Source organism: Haplochromis burtoni, unplaced genomic scaffold, assembly GCF_018398535.1.
Source record: "Haplochromis burtoni strain Fernald_Lab_line unplaced genomic scaffold, NCSU_Asbu1 Contig_746, whole genome shotgun sequence".
Classification (NCBI taxonomy): domain Eukaryota; kingdom Metazoa; phylum Chordata; class Actinopteri; order Cichliformes; family Cichlidae; genus Haplochromis; species Haplochromis burtoni.
The window spans coordinates 157,522-174,843 of NW_024583107.1; the positions used below are offsets into that span (position 1 = coordinate 157,522).

At 43.2% G+C, this 17,322-nt stretch overlaps 1 protein-coding gene across 1 annotated transcript in view; it reads left to right on the forward strand.

Moving 5' to 3' along the window:
* dis3l (DIS3 like exosome 3'-5' exoribonuclease) overlaps window positions 1-17,226 on the forward strand; it is a 27,051-nt gene extending 9,825 nt beyond the window's left edge. Inside the window, exons 6-18 of the mRNA XM_005950212.3 lie at window positions 340-418; window positions 528-701; window positions 3,455-3,624; window positions 4,158-4,319; window positions 6,245-6,492; window positions 8,507-8,599; window positions 8,674-8,962; window positions 11,397-11,632; window positions 12,803-12,957; window positions 13,133-13,311; window positions 13,402-13,547; window positions 14,213-14,384; window positions 15,954-17,226. Of these exons, the coding sequence (XP_005950274.1) occupies window positions 340-418; window positions 528-701; window positions 3,455-3,624; window positions 4,158-4,319; window positions 6,245-6,492; window positions 8,507-8,599; window positions 8,674-8,962; window positions 11,397-11,632; window positions 12,803-12,957; window positions 13,133-13,311; window positions 13,402-13,547; window positions 14,213-14,384; window positions 15,954-16,271 (2,421 nt within the window). The 3' untranslated portion in view covers window positions 16,272-17,226. The remainder of the gene's footprint in view (window positions 1-339; window positions 419-527; window positions 702-3,454; window positions 3,625-4,157; window positions 4,320-6,244; window positions 6,493-8,506; window positions 8,600-8,673; window positions 8,963-11,396; window positions 11,633-12,802; window positions 12,958-13,132; window positions 13,312-13,401; window positions 13,548-14,212; window positions 14,385-15,953) is intronic.
* The last annotated feature ends 96 nt before the right edge of the window (window positions 17,227-17,322 follow it).

A 17,322-nucleotide genomic window follows, 5' to 3' on the forward strand; every position in this document is an offset into this window, starting at 1 on the left:
AAACGTCTTCAAGCAACTTAAAGAAGTCCAGACGCTTTTCTTTGCAAGCTCCTTTGACTACGATGACCTGGATGACTGAGAACCTTCACAGACAGTTTTTGGTTGATATTCTATCGCTCTCCATTAAATGAAACTAACATTAAAGAAATAACATGAATAATTGTTCTTTCTTTGTAACTGAGGAAACCTACAAATTCAGCAGTGATAATTATTTCCCCAACTGTACCTGAGCAGGTATGGAGATGTCACAAAGAGAAGGCAGTGGAGTTTTTCACCAGATTGTTTAACACAACCTCAGTGGCAGAAGAGTAAATGTGTTGTTTCATTCCTTTTTACTAGGGTACACTGAATGTTAACAAGCATCGGGCACAGAACGAGGCTTTCGTCAGGCCGAAGAACTTCTCAACCAAGAGCACAGGTGAAAACGCCTTACATTTTCAAAACAGGTGGAACAGACACATTAAACTTATATTTGCTAGACGTTTCTGATCTCTTCTCCCGACTTTGACCCCCCCTATCCATCTTAGATCTGACTTGGGATGTGCTTGTGTATGGTCGAAAAAATCGAAACAGAGCGGTGCATGGGGACGAGGTTGTGGTGGAGTTGTTGCCCAAGAACGAGTGGAGAGGGAGGGACACAGCCCTGACTGATGGGGATGAAAAAACTGGAGAGGACAATGAGAGTACACCTCTGCCAACAGGTGGGAATGTTTGTACTCCATTCATTCACGTTTGATTTATATTTGTATTTAATGATATGTTCAGGATATCTCACAAATAAGTAATGAAAACAATGAAGCATCTTGATATATAAAGTCAATAATATTGACTTTACATTAATGGTTCGATCCGTGGCTCCCCGAGTCTGCAAGCAGAGTATCTTTGGGAAAGATACTAACCCCAAGTTGCTCTCCGATGCATCCATTGGAGTATAGTGAGTGTGAATGTTGCTTAGTAAGCACTTAAACGCATAGAAGGAAGTGCTTGTGTGAATGGGGTGATTGGGTGAATGTGGCATGTTTGAGTGCTCCGGGAGAGTAGAAAATTCACCATTCTTGTTTATATCACCTGCATGAAGCAACATTATAAGAACATATTTGGGTGAAATAACATTTGGAAGCTATTTTCTGGGCAGGCATTCACAATTAAACTTTTTTTTTAAAGTTGCTACTGATTTTTATTACAGTTCTGGTGTAATTTGGCACAACTGAACCTCTTCTCCATGGTTCCATTCGTCAGGGAATAGCTTCTTGACAGCCACATTTCCAGAGATTCAAATAACGATGAAGTTTCGTCGAACAACTCAAGGGCCAAATGCATCTCTCAGGTTCTGTGTCACGTCTTTGCTGGTTTTTCCTGCTTTTTAATGACATGGCAGATATTGTTCATCTTCTGTAGAATTTCTTTTACGTCTGACACCTTTTCTTTTGTCCAATACAAAAGAAAGTTTTAAGTCTAGGAGACACAAATGGCAGGGAACGCATCCTGAGCTTCCACTAACATACAGTTCCCTTTACCAAACACAACAGAACAGAGACAGACGGGGCCCCGTAAGTTTGCCAGTGTAACCTCGCAAATGACAAAAGAGAGAAAGAAAGAAAAACACTAATTAATTAAGCACACAACTCAGGGCCCAGTATTCAAAAGGCGAGGAACACTCCTGCAACTATACACGTGGACTCGCACAAATAATCAATAATCTTTTCAGCTGTGGCAGACCTAGAACAGGGAGGGATAGTTCAGGTGCAAAAATACTGTTTTAGCTTGTCACACTTTTAATTTGGCTAATGGGAACACCCTGTGTTTTTACATAAAAAATATGCAACACATAAAATAAATTTTAATCTAACTGGAGGCAGTTGACCATTGTTAACCCTTCTTATTGTTATTATTTTTACACACGAGGTCCTAAGGACAAAAAACTTCCCCCCCTGCGGGCGGTTTATCCTTCAAGCTCGGGTCCTCTACCAGAGGCCTGGGAGCTTGAGGGTCCTGCGCAGTATCTTAGCTGTTCCCAGGACTGCGCTCTTCTGGACAGAGATCTCCGATGTTGATTCCCGGGATCTGCTGGAGCCACTCGCCTAGCTTGGGAGTCACCGCACCTAGTGCTCCGATTACCACGGGGACCACCGTTACCTTCACCCTCCACATCCTCTCGAGCTCTTCTCTGAGCCCTTGGTATTTCTCCAGCTTCTCGTGTTCCTTCTTCCTGATGTTGCTGTCATTGACCGCTACATCGATCACTACGGCCGTCTTCTTCTGTTTGTCTACCACCACTATGTCCGATTTAGCCACCACCATTTTGTCCGTCTGTATCTGGAAGTCCCCAGGATCTTAGCTCGGTCATTCTCCATCACAAGGGGGGTCTCCTGTTTTGACCTCGGGACTTCCAGGCCATACTCGGCACAGATGTTCCCTTTATACTAAGCTGGCCACTTGGTTATGGCGTTCCATGTATGTCTGCTAGCATCTTGCACCCTGCTGTTATGTGCTGGATTGTCTCAGGGGCATCTTTACGCTTGTATCTGGGGTCTTGACTGACTGGCCTGGTAGACCCCAGCCTCTATGGATCTTGTACTTATGGCTTCATGTGCTGCCATTATTAGTGCCTCTGTGCTCTATTTCAGTCCAGTCCAGCCACTGGTAGGATTTCTGGATGTGAGCTAGTTCTTTTATCTGTTGGTGGTACTGTGCAGGATCCTGTCCTTCCATGATGGTTCCTCTTCTTGCTCCTCTTTCTTGGGTTTCTGGTGCCTGAGGTATTCACTAACCACACCTGAAGCCCCTACCAGTCAAAAGTGTGGACACGCCTTTTTTTAGTGGTTTTTCTGTCGTGGCCTGGTACTTCTACATAGTAGATTCTCACTGAAAGCATCAAAACTATGAATGAACACATATATAATTATGTAGTACATATGTATATACCGGCTCCCCTCAGGGCTGTGTTCTCTCTCCTCTGCTCTTCTCCCTGTACACCAACTGCTGCACCTCCACCCACCAGTCTGTCAAGCTAATCAAGTTTGCAGATGACACCACCGTTATCGGACTCATCTCGGACGGGGATGAGTCTGCCTACAGGAGGGAGGTTGAACGTCTGGTGTCCTGGTGCAGCCACAACAACCTGGTGCTGAATGCCCAGAAGACAGTGGAGATTATTGTGGACTTCAGGAAGCACACAGCCCACTCCCCCCCATCATCCTGACTGACACCCCCATCACCTCTGTGGACTCATTCCGCTTCCTGGGTACCACCATCACCCAGGACCTGAAGTGGGAGCCCACCATCACCTCCGTCATTAAGAAAGCCCAGCAGAGGATGTACTTCCTGAGGCAGCTGAAGAAATTCAACCTGCCAACACGGACGATGATGCAGTTCTACACTGCAATCATCGAGTCCATCCTCACTTACTCCATCACTGTCTCTCTGTACTGATGTCTGACATTTAACCCCACAGGTCGTATTGTAGGGATCCTGCAGAGGAACTGGAGAGACTACGTGGTAACTTTCCCCACTAGGGATGGGATTCAGTCCCAGAGCAGGAATTCCCAGCGGATACTGACCATACCTTGGGACCAGCGTATTCCTAAAATCCGCATCAGTACTCAGCAGGCTGAAGCTCTGCAGGTCTGACTTAACTTACATCTAAAGGTTGATTTTATTTCCATGATGTACATTATGGCTTAATCACATGAGTAAAAATAGGACGGCACCTGCCTTGTAACAAAGAAAAAACGCTGCTTTTCCAGTGATTGCAGTGAATATTTTGCATTCAGCGTTCAATTACAAGTAGTTACGGCAACCAACTGGTTGATCAAAGGTTGAGAATACAACACTGTCAACCTCTGGATGAACGCTTTCAAGGTGATTGCCTTGAAAAGCAGGACTCTATCTCCAGACCATCTTATCACCATTTGATTGGTGTTTTGCACCCTTTAAATAAAAGTAACTGACTGAGAGTAGTTGCAGAATTAGTCCCCGTCTTCCAAAGAAGCATTTCAAAGCCAACAAAATTGCAAATTCATTGCACATAGCAACACCGATCTTGTTTGCGCTCCTGTCTCTAGTGTTACTATAGCATTATGCTTTTGTCTCATAGTGTGACCAGTGTTTACTAAGTGCTGTCTCATTTCTCTCCCTGTCTTCTCATCCTCACCTAGGACCACAGAGTTGTGGTGCGCATTGATTCATGGGAAAGCACGTCATTCTATCCCAACGGCCATAGTGTACGGGTTTTGGGTCGAGCTGGAGAGCTTGAGACTGAGGTCCAGACCATCCTCCTAGAGAACTGCATCCATATTCTTCCTTTCTCAGACGCACAGGTGAGAGCACCTACGTTAGAGATAAATTCAAGTTTTTACATCTCTAAAAGGCAAATTCCACAAGCCTATATAGTATGTTTCACCTTTCGTATTTAGCTGTTGTGAACCCATCAGCAATTATTGTGAATATAAATATTATGATAAAATGTGATTTTTTTTTTTATGTCTATAAATTGCAATTAAACAGTTAAATTCAACCATAATTGACGCAAATGGTGGCAAATACCCATCTACACAGTTTGGAAATACTTTGGTGAGTAATTTGCTTCATCCTGTGTGATAAAACATGCAGGATTCTAGTAAGTTAAGTAATTTCAGAAAATATGTTTTTGTTACTAATTCCCAGCTCTGGTTGTACTTTGGATGTAGGTTTTTGATTGTTAAGGATTAATAAGCTTCAGAATTGTCCAAAAACAGCTGGACATTATTAAAACATTACCAAATCACCAAGCAGTGAAAGAACCCTAGCAGCTCCATATACCAAAAGCTTGGGGAAAAAAGCGTCTGGACTTTTTCTTGAAGATGTTTCACCTCTCATCTGAGAGGCTTCTTCAGTTCTAGGAGAAACTGGTGCAGAGTCCCAGATTTTAAGCCCTATGGGAGTGTCCCCCAGGAGAGATGGACCCCCTAATGATCCTCTACCTAATCACACGAGCCAAGGTGTGAAAATGGGTGTGGGTCACATTCAGCCAAGTATTCGGGTGAACCCACTGTGAATCCTAGCCCCACCCTATCATGTGATTTCCTGAGGTCAGATGGCCCAGGATGTGAGTGGAAGCGTCTGGGAAGGGATCTCAAAACTGGATTATAGATGGCAGACAGTTGGTGTCGTAAGCCGCTGCCTCTGTTCACAGACGGTCGCTCACAGTGGACATAGATGGCCTCTTTTACTTCTCTTTCAAACTGTGTCTTCTGACAGCTGAGTCTTGTCTCATTTTAAGAGCTTCCTTTACATGTGTGTGTTCCCTCTTTTTTCCTTCAGGCTTAGAGGGAACATGTTCTGCCCGGTGGTGTAGGGTCCTGATTACTCCAAGTTTGTGTTCCAGAGGGTGATGGGAGTCAAACAGGAGGTACTGGTCCGTGTGTGTGGGCTTCCAGTAAACTTCATGTTGAGGTTTCCGTTCTCTTTAATGCGCACGGCAAAGTCCAGGAATGGCATACTGTTATCCTTTGTGTCTTCCCTGGTGAACTTTGTTTTTATCCACAGCGTTGATGTAAACAGTGAAGGATTCTACTTCCTGGGTTTTGATTTTGACCCATGTGTCATCAACATATCTGTACCAGTGGTTAGGTACTGTCCCTTTAAAAGAGCCAACAGCCTTTCTTTCCACCAGTTACTCCTAGACCTGAAGAAGCTTCTGACAGGTGAAACGTCTTCAAGGAACTTATAGAAGTTTGGACGCTTTTCTTTCCAAGCTCCTTAGACTACGATGACTGAGAACCTTCACAGACTTATGTGACCAAAAGGTTTGCAAGTTGACAGCTCGTGTGTCTCAGTTCATTCTTTCCTTTTTTCATCAGTGGTTTACACACTGGCTTTCAGGCAAAATGTCACTGGTTCGATTGCAGCCGGAGATACAAATCAGGGTTGTGCCTGGAAGGGCATCTGGTATAAAACTCTGCCGTATCAAAAGATGCTGAGCTATCAGGTGTGGTGACCCCTTGTGACAAGGGAGCAACTGAAAGTAAAACACTGTTTTATGAAGCGCCTTGAGGCGACTTATGTTGTGATTTGGCGCTATATAAATAAAATTGAATTGAATTGTTTTGCTTTGTCTTTGTGCAAAGTGTCCTTGAGTGTTTTGAAAGGCGCTTAATAAAATGTATTATTATTATTATTAATGTTTTGTATAGAATCATAACAAAATGTGAAAAGTTCAAAAGACTATGCGGCTGTTTAGCTGTGCCTGTCCGTCTGCCATCAGCTGAGAGAGATGCCGGTCAACTCTCTGGAGAAGCCGTGGACAGTAGACCCCTCTGAGGTGGCAGAGCGGCGGGATCTTAGGGACAGTCGCCTGGTGTTCAGCATCGATCCACGCGGCTGTGAAGATGTAGACGACACGCTGTCTGTACGCAAGCTCCCCAACAGAAGGCTGGAGCTGGGAGTTCACATTGCTGATGTCACTCACTTTGTCAAAGAGGGCTCGCTCACAGACTTGGAGGCACGTTCAAGGTGAGGAACTGGTTGGAGTGGTTGGGCAGAGTAGGTGGGATATAAAAGGATAAAAGAAAAGCTACCTTACAGCATCTTGCAGAAGTGTTCAGAGGAGCTTTCAGAAGTACAAAGAGGCAAGAAAGTTGTTGCCTGAATTAATGTTGCATCAGCAGCATGCCTTGTAGCGCAATTATAAATAACACAGAGGGCCACCTTAAATAAGGCTCGTGTCTGATGTGAAGCATTAAGCCTTAAAGGTCTATCATTTAATCACATGTAGAAGGACTTCACAGGGTCCATGATGGCTTTGAAAGTATCACTGGCACCAGGAATTGAACCAATGGTCATGTTGTTGGTTCAATCCTTGGTGCCTTCGGGCTTCATGTTAAAGTCACCTTGCACAAAATACTTAACCCCCAAATTTCCCTGGATGCATCCATTAGTGTGAGTGTGCATGTGAGAGAAAATGCTTAAAGGTGTAGACTAACGCGCTGTATGAATATGTGTGCGAATGGACGAATGCTGGTCGTGCTAAAAGGTGGTTGGGGTTCGCACAGCAGAGAACTGCTACACACAGAACACAGTGGTTACGAAGAACTTGTGCTCATTTTGAGTACGATGCCATTAACAGGACAGGGGGATGTTTCCCGCTGTGGGAAAGCCTTAGTGATTTTCACTGTGGCCTTCATAAACATATATTACTACGGGACATGGCAGCCATACTTGTACACAACATTCAACCAGAAGGTCATGCAGCAAAAAAGGGAAAAATGAGTCCGCTTCCAACTAAATTAGTTTTATTCTACTGAGTGGTAGAAGTAAAGAACAGTGTGTCACACATCATTTGTTTTCAGATCCCCTTTGTACAGTTAAGGGTGTCAGGAAAACACCGGAGGTCACATGATGGCATGTGACCTTGAGTACCTGATGTTAATGGTTTGTCTATAATTGGCTTTCAGTGCATCTTATTAATAAAGAGGATGATGATACAAGACAGTTGAACCACAGTAACAGAACAAGAAGATATTCACCTGTGTTTATGTCCAGATATATGCACATGTTCTGATTTATTTATTTATTTTGTGCTGTATTGTACAAATGAATAAAACGGAGTTTAAAATATCTGCAGTAAATGAAGTGAAGGTCGGGGCTGCAAAAGTAATGCTTGCACTTGATCTCCACAAATTTTCCTTCCTGGGAACATGCAGCGATGACACCATGTGACAGGGAAGCAGCCCAAAAAACTTTGTGTCACAGCTGAACGGCCGACAAATCTGCAGCAAATGCATTCTGCTGTCATCTCGGTGTAATCTCGCTATAATCCAAAATCTCTATGGAATTCTTTCAGCACCTTGTTGAGTCTTGGAAGTGAAGAAAGGAGTGTTCAGAAGGCAGACGTGTCTAACCCAGTGCTAATAAAATGTATCTGATAAAGGCTGGTGAGTGTAGTCTGCAGATAAATTAGTAAGAAGGTCCATGAAGTGCATGTAGTTTTTTAAAGGCAGCAGCAGCAGCATGTACAGAAGATGATTGAGAGCCGAGTGAGGAGAGAAACTCCGTGTAGACTGTTAACAACGTGCACTTATAAAATAATACTGAAATCTTACTATATATTTTTTATGTTGTGATTTTTAATGTAGTTTTGGTCCTCTGCTTTCTCTCTGACTTACTCTAAAATTCCATTTTACATTTCATAGCTGTCCACAAAGCAGCGTGCAGATCACCCACCTGTCCAGCTCGCCTCCACACTTTAAAGAAGTAAATTAAAATCTCATGATTGTGGTTTGAAGCCTTAAATTCTATTTCAGAAAATGGGGAAAATTTATTAAATCATAAGAAAAACATTTTGCTTATTTATTTCATCCTTCCTGACTTATTAATAAACAGAAAGATGAAAATGACAAAGGTGGAACAAACTCTGAATATTTAGTACTTATTTTCAAATTATGTCTCACGTTTGATTAGAAAGAAGATGATAAAGCTGCTGCTTTGATCTCATTGCCTTTTTATATTTATTATGTCACTTCTTAAGGGCTACAACCTACTACCTGGCAGACCGCAGGTACGACATGCTGCCTGCTATTCTCAGCGCAGACCTTTGCTCACTGCTGGGAGGTGCTGACAGGTTAGTAGACTTCCCATCACACGTTTCATGCTTAAAATGCATGCTAGTTGTGTAACTGACACTTTCAAATTCAGGTATGCAATGAGCGTGCTTTGGGAGCTTGACGCAGAATCCCTTGAAGTCCAAGAGGTCTGGTATGGTCGTACACTCATCCGCTCCTCCTATCAGCTCCACTACGAGCTGGCTCAGGCGCTCCTCAACGGAGAACAGGTTGAGGTAGCGGAACTGGCCAACCTGGGTCCTCAGGAAAAGGGTTCTAAGCTAGCTCAACTCACTGAGGCACTTGAGATGCTCACACATGTAGCCAGACATCTTCGGGCAAAGAGGGACAGAGGAGGAGCGCTGGAGCTGGAAGGAGTGGAGGTATGATTGGTTTCTTGTATCTTCATAGAGTATTTTGTGTGTTTTGGTAATGTGTGTACTTAGCAGTAAGACTATATAAATAAAGACTGCAAACATTTAAGCTTCATGTTCTTAATTGAAAGCGTAAGCATGTTACAGCTGAGTGTCTAACCCTAACACACCGTCATTACTGACGTCTAACATACGACACAAAATGATTCAATGAATCTGAAGTGAATCAAACAAAGTAAACCGTGCACATAGCTTCAGTGGAGGGAAATCCATTCTGCACATTAAAAACTGGAACCACTTTCTTTCTCGCACATTTCAGCTGCAGAAGATTCACTTAGACAGAAGCTTAGAAGGGAGAAAGTTTGACTTAACCTCTGTGTTTGGTCATTTTGTCAGATGACATCATGGTTAGAAAATTCAGTATCAGTCACCCCGAGACACTTCATACAGCCGAGGGGAGGAAATCAGGTCAAAAGACACCCTGTGGAAAAGGGCCAGGGATTAATGATAACTAATGATTAAATGGAGATTGGTCTATAAACATGTAGTCAGTGATAATGATGACAAAGAGGTGATGATGATGATGTTCAGCGTCATCATGAGAATCCCCCAGCTGCCACGGTCTATTGCAGCATAACTAAGGGAGGATTCAGGGTCACCTGGTCCAGCCCTAACTATATGCTTTAGCAAAAAGGAAAGTTTGAAGCCTAATCTTGAAAGTAGAGATAGTGTCTGTCTCCTGAATCCAAACTGGAAGCTGGTTCCACAGAAGAGGGGCCTGAAAACTGAAGGCTCTGCCTCCCATTCTACTTTTAAATACTCTAGGAACAACAAGTAGGCCTGCAGAGCGAGAGCGAAGTGCTCTAATAGGGTGATATGGTACTACAAGGTCATTAAGATAAGATGGGGCCTGATTATTTAAGACCTTGTATGTGAGGAGCAGGATTTTGAATTCTGGATTTAACAGGAAGCCAAAACAGGAGAAATCTGCTCTCTCTTTCTAGTCCCTGTCAGGACTCTTGCTGCAGCATTTTGGATTAGCTGAAGGCTTTTCAGGGAGTTTTTGGACATCCTGATAATAATGAATTACAGTGTCCAGCCTGGAAGTAATAAATGCATGAACTAGTTTTTCAGCGTCACTCTGAGACAGGATATTTCTAATTTTAGAGATGTTGCCAAATGGAAGAAAGCAGTCTTACATATTTGTTTAATATGTGCGTTGAAGGACATGTCCTGGTCAAAAATGACTCCAAGGTTCCTCACAGCGTTACTGGAGGCCAAGGTAATGCCATCCAGAGTAAGAATCTGCTTAGATACCATATTTCTAACATGTTTAGGACTCAGTACAATAACTGAATGAATTTAGACGCAGGAGTCTTCCGGGTCTTTATGTTTAGTTTGGTTTTTTGCTGTGTTATTTACAGAATTAGGCGTCAGAATTACAGATGGATACCATATATTTCTTTTCATTGATAATAAATTATAGTACGGTCTAATAGAGACGTTGTTTTTAAAATCAGGCGTCTAAGCAGAACACGTTCCTCAGCAGAAAACATTTTATCAGAAAGTCATTCAGTGAGAATATTGGAATAAAGAAACCGAGCACTCCACTGTGAAACCACTGACAGTTTTCACATTAGATCACAGCCATTTATTTACAGCGGCTGGTTGGCCATCTGTTAAAACCTCATATGGACAATTCCTGTTGTTCTATAAGATGCTCTCTAATAGGATGTCTTGGATTTATTTATTATTCAGTTATTGCATTCCTGTTATGGCTGTACGCACACAGAATATTGATATGAAGTAAAAATGATTCTCTCGGGTTGCTTCTGGGATAGTGGAAAAACCAATATATTTCTAAAAGTATGTTTAATGATTGAGCTGCCACCCAAAAATCAAGTTCTTATCTTGACAAAGCTGGATTATTGACCGCTGGTGAAACATCTGTTGTCCTGAAGGATAAGGACAACAGATGTTTCATCTTGATCTATTATGTAAAACTGTGTTCAAATCCAAACTTTCTGGCTTCTTTTGGTTCCTGCTGAAGTGCTTTGGGTCCCCTCAGTTCATCCTTAGTCTGAGAAAAGTTTTGTTCTCTCTTTAAGGCACATTTCCTTTGAGCTAACTTAAACTCTGATTGGCTGTCCACTATAAACAAAAAGCATGAACAGCAGATCGGTGGAGTTTCTGTGCCCATGAGCAGAGCTGTGTGCCTGAGCTATGTGTTCTTACTGGTATGATAGAGAGCTGAATGTAGGAAAGACAGTAGACCGTTTTCAGGTTGAGATTCATTCACATTTGGTTCTCCGTGCAGCATTTGTTCCTGTGGAACGGTGCATGTTCAACTGAGTTAAAGTAAACTGTAGTGAAATGTGGCCCACTGATGCATTTTCATATTCTTTTTCATTGAAGTCACGTTAGAAGCATTTTCCCTTTTCAGGTGGGTGCCCAGCTGGATGAGGAGAGGAACATTACGGCCCTGGTCCCTCGTCAGCCCCTGGAGGTCCATGAGACCGTGGCAGAGTGCATGATTTACGCCAACCACTGGGTGGCCCGCAAGATCCAGGAAGCTTTCCCCAACCAGGCCCTTCTAAGGCGTCACCCACCACCACAGCAGGAGCTATTCAACCAGCTGGTGGACACTGCAAAGGCCAAAGGTTTCACCATTGACACCAGGTAATGTTTTTGACTGTTCAGTATAGAAACTGAGGAAATGCATATTGTAGTCCAATGCACATCATGTTCAGACACAAGTGTGTGAACCTGAAATGTTTGATAACACGGGGACACACTCAGGTGTCACATGAGCAGTCAGACAAGAAGAAGACATGTTCCTTCAGCTCAGGTTGAGGTTGAAGCCAAATATGCTTCCAAACCAAAGACTAGAACATATGATGAAGCATACCTTGCCTTTGGCTTCAGCTTCACAACAGCTGTCGTGGCACGGTCGGTCTCCCCGACAGAATTAGTTTCCCCTGCGTCGGGAGCACACGCTGGGCTGTCCAAATCACGGACAAACAGGATCCCACATTCTTGATTTTCAGTTCACAAACACTAACTACTCCTGAAACTTTGGAGGTTTTAGCTCTTTACACAGTAAAGTTACAGGATAAATATAATTATCAGGCAAAATGTCCTTCGTTTGTTAAAATAATCCCGTCTGATACCACGAGAGGACAATAAATATTTCATTTTCTGTTGTAACCCTTAAACTGAATGGTAATGTAACGACACTCAGGTTTCACTTTTTTACAAAACTAAAACATCACTACTTCCACGTCTGACTGTTTGTAATGGAGGCGGCGTAACCTGGATCCACACTCCGTGCCCAGCGAACGCTCGCCACGCAGGGGGAACACATGCTGTCGGCGATACCGACCTCGGCACAACGCTGATCCTGCCGCAGTTTGTTCCCCGGTTCAAATCCCGGACAAACAGGATCCCACAGCTGTTTATGCTTTTAAACCCGTTTTGCACAGAGAGCAGTGTTGAATATTCTCACACGGGAACAAAACAAACAACTCTGCGTCAAATAATTAAAGATGGTTTGTTTTTCTGTTTTTTAAAAGAGGCAGTGATTTATTTAATTACAACCTGTAATCTATTACAGTTAACTTTTATTTCTTTAACTGTTTACAAAAGGTCTGAGGATCTGAGGCGTGGAATGAACTGGGATGGAGTTTGAAAACAAAATATGAATGTGCGGTTGGAGGATTGTGGGGGGGGTTAAACCAACAGCAGAACCGGTCCCAGGACAAGAGACATGGTGATGCAAGTAGCTATGTGTCACTGACTGCTGAGATGAGAGGCCTCACTCATCCCTGGTTTCTGGCTCTGTTCCTTCAGGTCCAACAAGGCTTTAGCTGCCTCACTGGACCGAGCTGTGGACCCACAGGACCCCTTGGTGAACAGGTTGTTCAGAATGATGGCCACCACTGCTATGTCACAGGCTCTGTACTTCTCCACTGGTGCTCATCCTCAAGACCAATACTACCATTATGGTACGATACCTCTGCACAGCTTTTATTGGCTCCACTAGAGTTTCAGTGTGACTGTGGGTCAGTCCATCCATCACACGTCTGCACACACTTGTCCAACGTCTGTTGTTTGTGAAGAATTATTCGACCGAGAACTAAAAAGAAGGCTAACGTGCTGATATTTGCTTCGTTGTCGTAGGTCTGGCTCTGGATCGCTACACACACTTTACCTCACCCATCCGTCGGTACGCAGACATTGTCGTGCACCGCCTTCTTACCGCAGCCCTGCACATGCAGAGCGGCGTTGTATCTGGTAAAGCACCAGCCAGTAACAAAGAAGTGGAGGAAATGGCTCACCATGTCAACAGCAAGAACAGGGTGAGGGGTGTTTTATTGTTTGTGTTTTTCAATGATTCACCTCTTACTCTATTAACAGAAGCTGTGCTGACGTCTGTGTTTCATTTGCAGGCAGCACAGGCAGCCCAAATGCGATCCACAGCACTGTTTCAGTGTCTGTTTTTCAGAGAACGAGACCCTCAGACAGACCCGTGCTGTGTGGCTGACGCTGTTGTCTACTCCATTCGAGACAACGGTGTCTTGGTGTTTATCCCAGAGTAAGAACCTTCAGTCCTGTGTTTTGTTCTGCAGTCTTCTTCTTTTCCTTTGTTGAATGCAGCTGTACAACAGCTCACAGACGGCCAACCACTCGTGTATTTTTAATAGACGAATTCAAAGTTTATGACAATGAATGAATTTGTAGGAAGATGTAATTGCACGCTAATCAATGTATATTTAACAGTATACACGCTAGTTTTATTTTCTCTTAAAAACCTCAAAATGAGTTTTAAATTGTATAAATTTACTAAACTAATTCCTTAAACATTTATTGTGAGCGGGGAAAATCAGCTAAAACCCCGAATCTTTTCTCTACCAGGCTTTAAATAAGTTAATTGCATTGCTGAAGTTGAGTCTGTGGGGAGGGACGGTGCTGTGGAGCCAGCCTTGTGTTTGTGGCACTTCTACGTTAGCTCAGCTAACCTCTGGAGGTTGCTGCTTGTTTATTGCAAGGAAAGTGTAATTTAATAACATCAGTGTTCTCCATGCTTGTGGAGTTTGTACAGGGATATGCAATATTAACAGTTTATTAAAATGTAACCTGTGGTCATTTTGAGAAGGCTGTAGAATCCATGTAATGATTAAAATCACAGGGCGCAAAGCAGGTTGAGTAATATCACTGAGTAAGTAAGGCTGCCTCTGACCACAGCCATGTTGTTCACAGGTATGGTGCGAGGGGGCCTGTGTATCTGAAGAACAAAGAGGGCCTGGTGGTGGTAGCGGGACAGGACGGCAGCTGTGATTGGCAGGGTGGCACTGTGCGAAAATACCCGGACCGCATTACCACCACCTCCAGCTGTGGCACCTCCACTTTCAAACTGTTTGACCACATCACCGTAAGTCACAGAAGACACTAATCAATCATTTTAGAAGGTTTCCAGCAATGCAGCGCCTAAAGGCGACGATTCCAAATATATATGCATGAGTGTATATGAATCACAGGTTCATACGACTGCTGGATCTTTTGTGGTCCAACATTAAGAGACGTTTTATGATCTTGCTGTGATAAAGTGTTGTGTGGTTGCTGCTTTGTTAGCTAATCTCAAGGTAACAAAACGTCAGTAAGATGAACGAGACGAAAATGACTCCTGAAAATAAATCATTTAAAGTTATTCAGTTTATTGTTTTTAAATATTATATGAAAACAAAAACATAAGTGTGTGTGTGTGTGTGTGGGGGGGGGGCTCTCCTCCAAGACAAGAAATGTAATGCTTCCAATTTGTGGCGTTTCTACACAAACCTTTTTGTAAAGGGAGATGAAAAATGACAGTGGGCGGTACTTGTCTATTGTTTTCACATAAACGCCTTTAAACGGTCGCACTCTCTCTCTCGCACTCGATAAATGATCCATTGTTGATCTGCACACGTTTGTTACCACAAACGTCGCATGCACTTATGTCATTGAGACACTCTTGCAAACAAACTCACGGTTTAGTAACACAGTAGAGCAGCGTGTTTACGGGGCAGTAACAGTAATCTAATTACCTTTTTTGCAACAGTAATCCCTTACTTTACTCGTTACTTGAAAAAAGTAATCTAATTATGCGTTGCTGCCCATCACTGGCGTCAAGTTATATTAAGTTCAGGCATGTTACACACGATGATTGTGAGGAATAAGTGCATGTGATTTAAGCAAAAAGAGCAGGAAACATTACCCTAAGGTTAGCTAACAAAAAGAAACTGAAGTAACGGTGTGTTATTCTCACATCTTTGGCTTTAAGACATGAAAAAGTGACAGAGTACTGCTGCTTCCACTGTTATCAACATCTTTTCTTTCTTTCATGGATTTATCCTGGGATCATAAATGTCAAAGGGCAAAGGCAATGCTAACAACATAGCTTACTGATGGATGATGATGGATGACACATGTGGCCAAAACAAGATAGAAAGAAACATTAGCCCAAACACAAGTTGTCCACCACAGCATTGACTGCTGTCAAGCTATGATCATATCAAACAAAGAGATGATGATGATGATATTCAACAAACAAATCAACAAAACAACAACCTCACTGTGACACTTGACCGAGGTCACAGTGGTAATGAATGTTTTTCTCCCCCTCTGCTCCAGTCTCCACGTCGTGTGAATGTTAGAAAGCACAGTAAAGAAAGTTCGTGTACGGATGGATGAACGTTTGTGTAACACGTGTGTGTAACATACGTATCCAATTTATCCTATTTATGAACAAAATTGTGGCACAGTCGGAAACTTCTCCACTCTACACCACTGTCTTAGCTGTGACGCTGCGCACAGTGCTGAGAGGACTGCTGTTATATATTACGTCACAAACCTTAAGTGGGCTTGTCTTTGCATAGCATTCCATTAGACTATTTTCAGTAGGTGCCATTACTGTGTGTTGATAGAGCTGAGGAATACTGTGACTTACGTTCTCTGCTCTCTTCAGGTTCGTATTTCTGTCCACTCTTCAACTTGCCACGCTGACCGTCTAAACCTCGAGGTCATCAGCAACAAGCCTCACCACAGTGCCAAGTCCCAGCAGCCCAGCCCTCAGGGCCGCAGTCAGCTGGTCAAAGAGGTGGTGCGTCAGAATGAAGAGGCGCTGGCTCAGGAGAAGACAGCCCGGCGCCCCAAACTCTCCAAAGAGGAAAGAGAGTTTCGTCAGAGCAAAACTCCCAGTCTGTACTCTATTCTGGAAGAAATCAGAGAGTTGGCTCTGATGGATCTGGAAAGGGCTTCACGCCTCCCGGCAACAACAGCATAGAAACGCTGTAGCCCAGCTTCACCTCCAAGCAGTCACTTGTGAGAACTGCACGCTGTGCGCTAACAGAACGGTGATCATTGAAGATCACTCGTGCTGAGTCATCCAGGTCATTCTTGTAGCTCCAGATTGTGTGTGGACAAACCACACGAGTGTGTGAAGTCACAGGAAAGCAAACACAATATTAAGTAAAAACATGTCCCGCCATCTTTTTAGAAACCAGAGTCAAACCGAATCAGTGGATACGTTTTGTAAAAGTTAGTTTTTAAAATCACATCAAGTTAAACTTAGTTGTAAGGAGGATAGGGAACGTGTTCATGCCAGTGAAGTGTCAGCAGTTACTTTGACAAGACCTAGTACTAACTGCAAATGTGGTTCAATCCTGCAGGCAACTAGTCAACTGCAGCAGGTTAAAGAAGTCTGGTAACAAAAGGCTTTTCTCTCAGCACCAGTGATCTCAATATCTCACTGGTGGGATCAATGTCTTGTGTAAATTAAATGTCTTGTGTTATAGAACCATTTTTGGTGAGTTCACACATATTGTACTACCTGTGACCACTTCATACAAAACCCAGCACGAGTATTGTTCTGGAGATGATAAAACGTCCACTCGTCCATTTTCTTCTGCACGTCCTGGAATCTGTCCCAGCTGTCATCGGGTGAGAGGCAGGACACGCCCAGGACACGCCATGAACACACCTGAGGTTGGTTGTATTGGAAGTGATGTATAAAACTAGGATGTATTTATCTTATAGTTTGTATATCAAGAGCCTGTATGGAAGACACCAACATTTTAAGGACATTTTATTGTTTGAACTGGTAAATAATCAGAACCGCTTTTTGGTTTGTGGATTTTAAGATTGTTTTCTAGAACTACCAACAGAAATCTGAACTGTACATAACTATTTCAATATGTGTGCAGTGGCCTGTAATTAAAAATGGTGTTTTCATTAGCGCAGATGGAGCCACTTCATCGTGTTGCCTTTCATGTCCCTGCAGTAGCTTAAGGACGAACTGTTCATAATTGAACGAGCACTTAATGCTTGGAAGAGGG